Consider the following 6,181-nt stretch of genomic DNA (forward strand, 5'->3'; position numbering starts at 1 on the left):
CTAAGACGATTTTGTGATGTTGACACCAAATATCAAGGTTTCCTTCAATGTAAAATGCGATGTCTCTCACAGCTAAGTACTAAGAGAATGTTAAGTGTTTATAGGAGCATCATACATAACTTCGCGTGTTGAGCTTGCAGATATTCTTTTTAAGCAACGTTTATGGACAGACACAGCGCATATATGCATCGCAGGAACAGTAGACCCCTTCAGCGCTGTATAGCTTGCGATATCCAAGTCCTCGATTCACGCGGTTTTGAAGAAGAAACTGCGGTTCAGGCATGGCAGCAGAAATAATCCGAAATATTCCTCTGTGAGTACGGCTCGAGCCGCCAATACCCCAAGCATGCACGAAGGGAACGAGTAAAGCACAGATATAGTGCCTAGCACAGAACACCCATACATGCCCCTCAATCACGTTTCCGCCTACGGTGGCGGTGGCGCGCAGCTGAGCGCAGGCGCGACGCGGGAGCGAGCGGCAGGCGTCCTGGCGGTGACGCCAATCGCGAGGGGACGTCACTCCAATTCTAAATATCGGCATTCCCATAGAATTTCTCACTACATTAATATAGTAAGATTAATATAGCGAGAAGCTCTATGGGCATTCCCATGCATACAACAGCGCCAGGTTTCTGCGTAATAACGAGTGACAGAAGTTGATCTCGAAGGCCATGTTTTTGTGCCTTGCTAGCGCCAAAGAGATAGAAAAACGTCATGGTCAGTACGTTTCGCACACAACTTGTAGGTAATGTCCAAAACTGGCTTGTAAATTCTCTAAAATTTAGGGACCGTACTTAAAGTGAAGTCCCAGTGGCACATGTCCGACAGTAACAAAAGTTTCTCGGAAGTCATGTGCTATGCCCCCATTAGCGTCACAATTGCTATGTTACCCCAAGTTTTTTGTGTAAGGCAGTTCGTAACAAGAACATTGCAAAAATATTTTCTGACAAAATTGCTGCAGTATGGTTTCAATTTTGTTCCAATTTTTAAACATAGACGCAGTAAACGTTTGTTTAAAAAAAGGGACTTAAAGCTTTGTGAAAGTCGAGCCAATCCATAGCCTATCATATATTTGTGCGCTTCATGGCTTCATTGTGCGCTTGTTGTTTGCACGTGTGTTGCAGCGGGAAGCTTGGCTGTAGTAAGTCTTGTTGTTATTGCAAGTGGCGCATTTATTTAATAGCTTGAAGTCTAGTCACACTAGTAACTGCGCACTGTTACGGATCAACGCTCGGCTTGTCACTGTGTTGTGATGTGATTGTGCGCTGTGCATTGGCGTGCGACCTCGCCGTGCTGTTTGCCGATTCATACTTGGGCCTCGGCGAGTCTCACCCTGTGTCACCGTGATTAACTGCCTGTCAGTAGTGCTGCGATGGTTGTGTGCGCGTCCTGTGGCGGCGAGGACTTCGAAGAAGTCTCGGGCCTCTACTACTGCTCCGAGTGCAACACCCAAAGCCAAGAGGTGCGCGTCGAACAAGTGGACGATGAAGGTGCCGCACCACCTCCGCACGTCGGTCGCGCCTCTCCGCGGCAGTCGCGCAAGGAGATGGGCAACAAGCCGCAGGAGAGCAAGCGCCACTACCAGACGAACGAACTGTTCAACATGATCCTCGTGCGCCAAGTCGACGCGCTGGTATCGCTGGGCGCTTCTCCCGAGATCCGCGGGGTCGTGTGTCGGCTGTGGATGGACTACCTCGTCAAGCTAGAAGCGGTGAGTCGCGTCGAGGACGACGAGCGAACGCCCCGCCTCGGCGTCGCGAACCGGTGGAGCGACTTACGAACTGTCGAAGAGCTCCTCGCGACTTCCGAAACGAACGAACGCAAGCGTAAGAAACTGCAGAAAGCGCTGTTCGGCTCGGGTGTGCGGACGCGACTCATGCCGCGCTCGTCTCGCCGTCGTAAGCAGCTGAGGAACCGCTGCGCGGCCTCTCGAGCGCACAACCACGACTCGGAGTGCGAGGACATCTTGGAAGAAGAGGCCGCCGCAGCTACGGAAGGAGAAGAGGTCTCCGATGACGAGTGGGAGGACTTTAGGTCGACAGCCGCCAAGGAGTATCTCGACCACGTGTCCAGCCGTGGCGTCAACGTGCACGACAAGAAAGTCGGCCGGGAAACTGAGGTGACCGTGGTAACTCTCCAGCGGCTTTTGTGCGTTCTCTATTTAGGCGTTTTGATTACGGGAGATCCCATCTTGCTGACTGATATCTTGAGGTGGGCCCGGGACGGGCACCTGCCGTACCTGCACGTTGTGAAGTTCCTGCCCGAGGACGCCAAGCTGTGGGGCCAGCAGTGGCGAACTTTCGTGAGACTGGCGATGCCCACGATTGACGAGCTTGCAGTGCAGGCGGCCCATTTGGCTCACTTCCTCGGAGTCCGGCACGAGCTGAAACAGCCGCCACTCCTACCGATCGTCATGCGCCTTGTGGCGGACCTCAACCTCCCTCTGGAGTTCGTGAACGTCTGCGAGCAAGTTCTTCGCACCCATCCCGACATGGTAACTCGCTGGGATGCGCCTCCCCCACGAACAGCACGCTCCGTGCCCCTCTTCTCTCCCGTCTGCGAAGTCAGAGCTGCGGCTCTCCTGCTACTGTCACTGAAGCTTACTTTCGGGCTAAATGGCAGCAGGGAGAAACGGCTGTCGCAAGCCACCGAAGAGTTGGCCAGCCGCCATCCCGGAGCAAACCTGTTTGTGTGGGCACGCTGGGAGAAACACATGCGCTCCAGGGTCCTTTTGCTGCGTTCGAGCTGCTACATCTTCGAGCCTGAGGATCTTGATGACATCAGGGACGTGGGTGTCTTGTTTCGTCATCCTGACAGCATTCCAGGTGACCGTTGCATGGTCACAAAGGCACTAAGGGAGGGTTTGCAGAAGTCATTTCGGGAGATGCATGAGAGGGAACTTGCCTTTAAAAGCGTGCCTGCAACTAGCTTTGCAATTTCGCCAGCCATACGTTTCTTCTCGGAGAGAGTGGCGGTTTCTTCAGGGCTGAGGGTAATATTGGAGGAATCATTTCTTGACCAGGACGTGATGTATCTCACCCGTGCCAGCGATGGTGTCGCATCTCTCGGAGGTTGGGCTGAGTTGTGCCAAAGGGAGCCAGAGTTTGCGGCCATTGTGCAAGACAGTTGTGACCGGTACTGGACGGTCGCATTGAGGAGAGTTTATGATATGAAGTATTCCACCATTGTGCAACACTCGCTTCCTAAAGTTTTCCTTTTTCTATTAGAGGTGATTGCAGCCATTACACATTGCCCCCCGAAGGAGCTGTATAGGGACCTTTTGCGGATTGAAGCGCTATTTGTGAGGCAAGACCGTGTCCTTTATACATAGCATGTGCTTCAGTGTCCTAATATTTATTGCAAAAACTTATGCTTTAATTATTTACATTGTTGCACGTTGTTATGTAGGCTTGTGGGTTGAGGCCATGGCATGACATGTGAGATATGCATTTTTCAGCTCTGGCAATAGTTCTTTTTTCTTTTGTATTGTGAGTATTACAATGTAACACCTAAATTCAAAATCAAGAATCGGGCTGACAGATGGAGCAGCACATTGTGGTATAAAGGTTATAAACAGGGATAAGGTGCCTCAGAAAGGTGGGCCAATGTTTTGATAGGAGGACCTATCTTCATCAAAGGCGGCCTTGTCATCCTTGGCATGCTAGCTTTAACGGGTTAGTAGAGTAATGGCACGTGCGGTTGTTGTCGGTGGCATCTGGCTGTAAAGGGAGAGACTGCAAAGTAAATGAGCGCTGTCACCTGATGTCTGTAAGCATGGTTTCTAAGACGAGGAGTCAAGTGTGGGACGGCGGGAAGAACAAAAAATGACCAAGAGGGAAAAACAAAAGAAAAATACGGGCATAGGAGTATGTTGGGGGAGTGAGAGGTCAGGGAGCATTGAGGGGTATCATTGAAAGCATGCTTTTTTGGCTTTAGAAGAGCTGGTCAACCGATCAGTGCGTGAGTAACAAAAAGACATCACTTGAAAGTATGACTTGAGTAGTGTAGCAACAATGTGCCGGGTAATTTTCAAGGAGTTTCGATGGTGACAGGGAGTCTTGGGTGCAATGAATGGGGTAGCTGGAAGGCAGCGGCTTGGCCTTTCAAGGGACGTTAGCCTCAGTAGCTCAATGTAGGTGTCATCACGGCGGTGTACGGAAGTTGCGACACCCTATGTGGCTAAAGTGCTGAAAAAGGTATCCTGGCATCTGGGACATTGGAATGTATTGGTGAGAGTGTCTTGCAGGCTGGCGGACTTGATGTTTCTTCTTTTCTTTTTTCTTTGATTTTCTCGGTTTCCGCACCCTGGTCAGGCTCTTACATTTGGCGACTATTAGTAAACTTGAGATTATTGGTATCTAATAAATACTGAGGAATGAAATAACACTGTAGGGAATTTTCTCCCTCTCTCTCTCTATCTATATATATATATATATATATATATATATATATATATATATATATATATATATATATATATACATACATATATATCTTTTTGTTCTTCCTTTCTCTTTTTTCAATTATTTTCTTGTTTTCTCTTTTTTGTTTTTTATTCTTTTTAATTTATATTTTTTTGTCTTCGTTCATTCCTTCTTTTTTTTCTTTGATTTCATTCTTGTTCTTTTCTTTTTTCCTCTTTTTCTCCCCGATATTCAGTTTACTAATTCAATTATTACAATACATTTGCTAATTTCTTGTTTTTACCATAGCCTCTCGAGAAGAAAGCATTATTTAAATTTTTTTTTTCGTGCTCCCAGTGGCGAACATGCCCTCATCATGCCACGGCTCATCGATGACCTTTGAATGCACCCAAAAATGTACTGGGTCTTATTTGAGGCTGGTAAGCCCCTGTTCAGGGCAGGTCTGGATCCTGTAGTTTCGTTTCTGTAGGCCGTGAGAGCAGGGGCTCCATCTCAGTCTCTTTCTCCCGGGTTTAGTTCCCGAGTTTATCGGGGCAATGGTGTGGGTCAAGCCACTGGGTATGTTTCAGCCGCATTAAGTAGGTGACTCATGAAGAAGATCCATGATGCGCCTATTGCATCGGTTTGGGTCATAATTGTCACCATTCTGCCTGGAAATGACAGTTCCCGTGTCTGCTGGGCGGAGATGTGGGGTAGCCCATGGGCACCACACTGTCGTGGAATGGAAGTTCCTATTTCTATGAGACTTTTGAGATGTCTGGAGAATGGTAGTTTCCTGCTCTTTTTATTTCCTTTTTTTCTATCGAGGTGTGGCTCATTTTACGAGTCGCTTGGCCATCAGGGGGACGGAATCGTCCCTGGGAGCAGTTTTTTCCAATAGGTCAAATAGCAATTTCATATTTTGCTATTTATGGTGTCTACCATTTCCTCGAGAGCAGCCATGGCTTTTGCATCATTTATAATTTCATATAGTTTTTGTGTTGGATGTGCGCCATATTTTTTCAATTGTGACCGCTATTTTTCTGTTATTTTCCAATTATTAAGATAACGATCTAAATCAAGTGCTTCTATATTGCAGGGACAAGTTCTATGTCGCCTTATTCTGAACCTGAACAGATAATGCGGAAACCGTCCATGTTCTGTCAAAATTTGAGGTATTTGATGGTTGGCTATAAATTGCCGTGGAATCTGATTTATGTTTTTAAACCAATTGTGGATATAACTTTTATGTACTAATTTATTACCATCCCATAATGGATGCCACTTCTAAAAAAAATTTTTGTTTAGTTGAAATAGGGAGATTTATTTCATCTCCATGTTTTATGGCTTCTTTTTTGCCAGTTCGTCCGCGATCTCGTTGCCTATATTTCCACTGTGTCCTTTTACGTGTGTTAAAATCAAGCTGTTCTTCATTGTTATTTCCTGCAGTAATTGCTTTATTTTATGGATATAGGGGTTAAGGTTTTCTGGATTATTTACGCCTTATAGTACTGGTAAACTATCCATTAAAATTTGGTAAGTGGCTGAGTTATTCTGGGAAATAATATATTCTAATGCTTTTGTTGTAGCTATTGCTTCTGCTTCAAGATTATTACTATAATTTGGCAAGGAGTATTGCTTAGTTTCTATAATTTCTTGTAATTTTATGATTACAAAAGCTGATCCAGCTCCGTTTTCATTGCAGGAGCCATCTGTAAAAATATCATAATGTGCATGTTTAGTTAAATCCTTATTAAAACAATTTATATTTATTTGTG

General features: G+C 46.3%; 1 protein-coding gene across 1 annotated transcript; it reads left to right on the forward strand.

Annotated features, from left to right (window-relative positions):
* Positions 1-1,063: 1,063 nt before the first annotated feature.
* Positions 1,064-3,532, forward strand: TAF1B (TATA box-binding protein-associated factor RNA polymerase I subunit B). Its single transcript, XM_065439942.2, has one exon. It carries the CDS (start codon positions 1,373-1,375, stop codon positions 3,329-3,331), a length of 1,959 nt encoding a protein of 652 aa, XP_065296014.1. The 5' UTR covers positions 1,064-1,372; the 3' UTR covers positions 3,332-3,532.
* The last annotated feature ends 2,649 nt before the right edge of the window (positions 3,533-6,181 follow it).

The sequence above is a fragment of the Dermacentor albipictus genome, chromosome 2 (assembly GCF_038994185.2).
Source record: "Dermacentor albipictus isolate Rhodes 1998 colony chromosome 2, USDA_Dalb.pri_finalv2, whole genome shotgun sequence".
NCBI classification, from domain to species: domain Eukaryota; kingdom Metazoa; phylum Arthropoda; class Arachnida; order Ixodida; family Ixodidae; genus Dermacentor; species Dermacentor albipictus.

What these genes read in the sequence shown, in the direction of transcription:
- TAF1B (XM_065439942.2), top strand. Translation starts at nt 1,373, where the DNA reads ATGGTTGTGTGCGCGTCCTGTGGCGGCGAGGACTTCGAAGAAGTCTCG.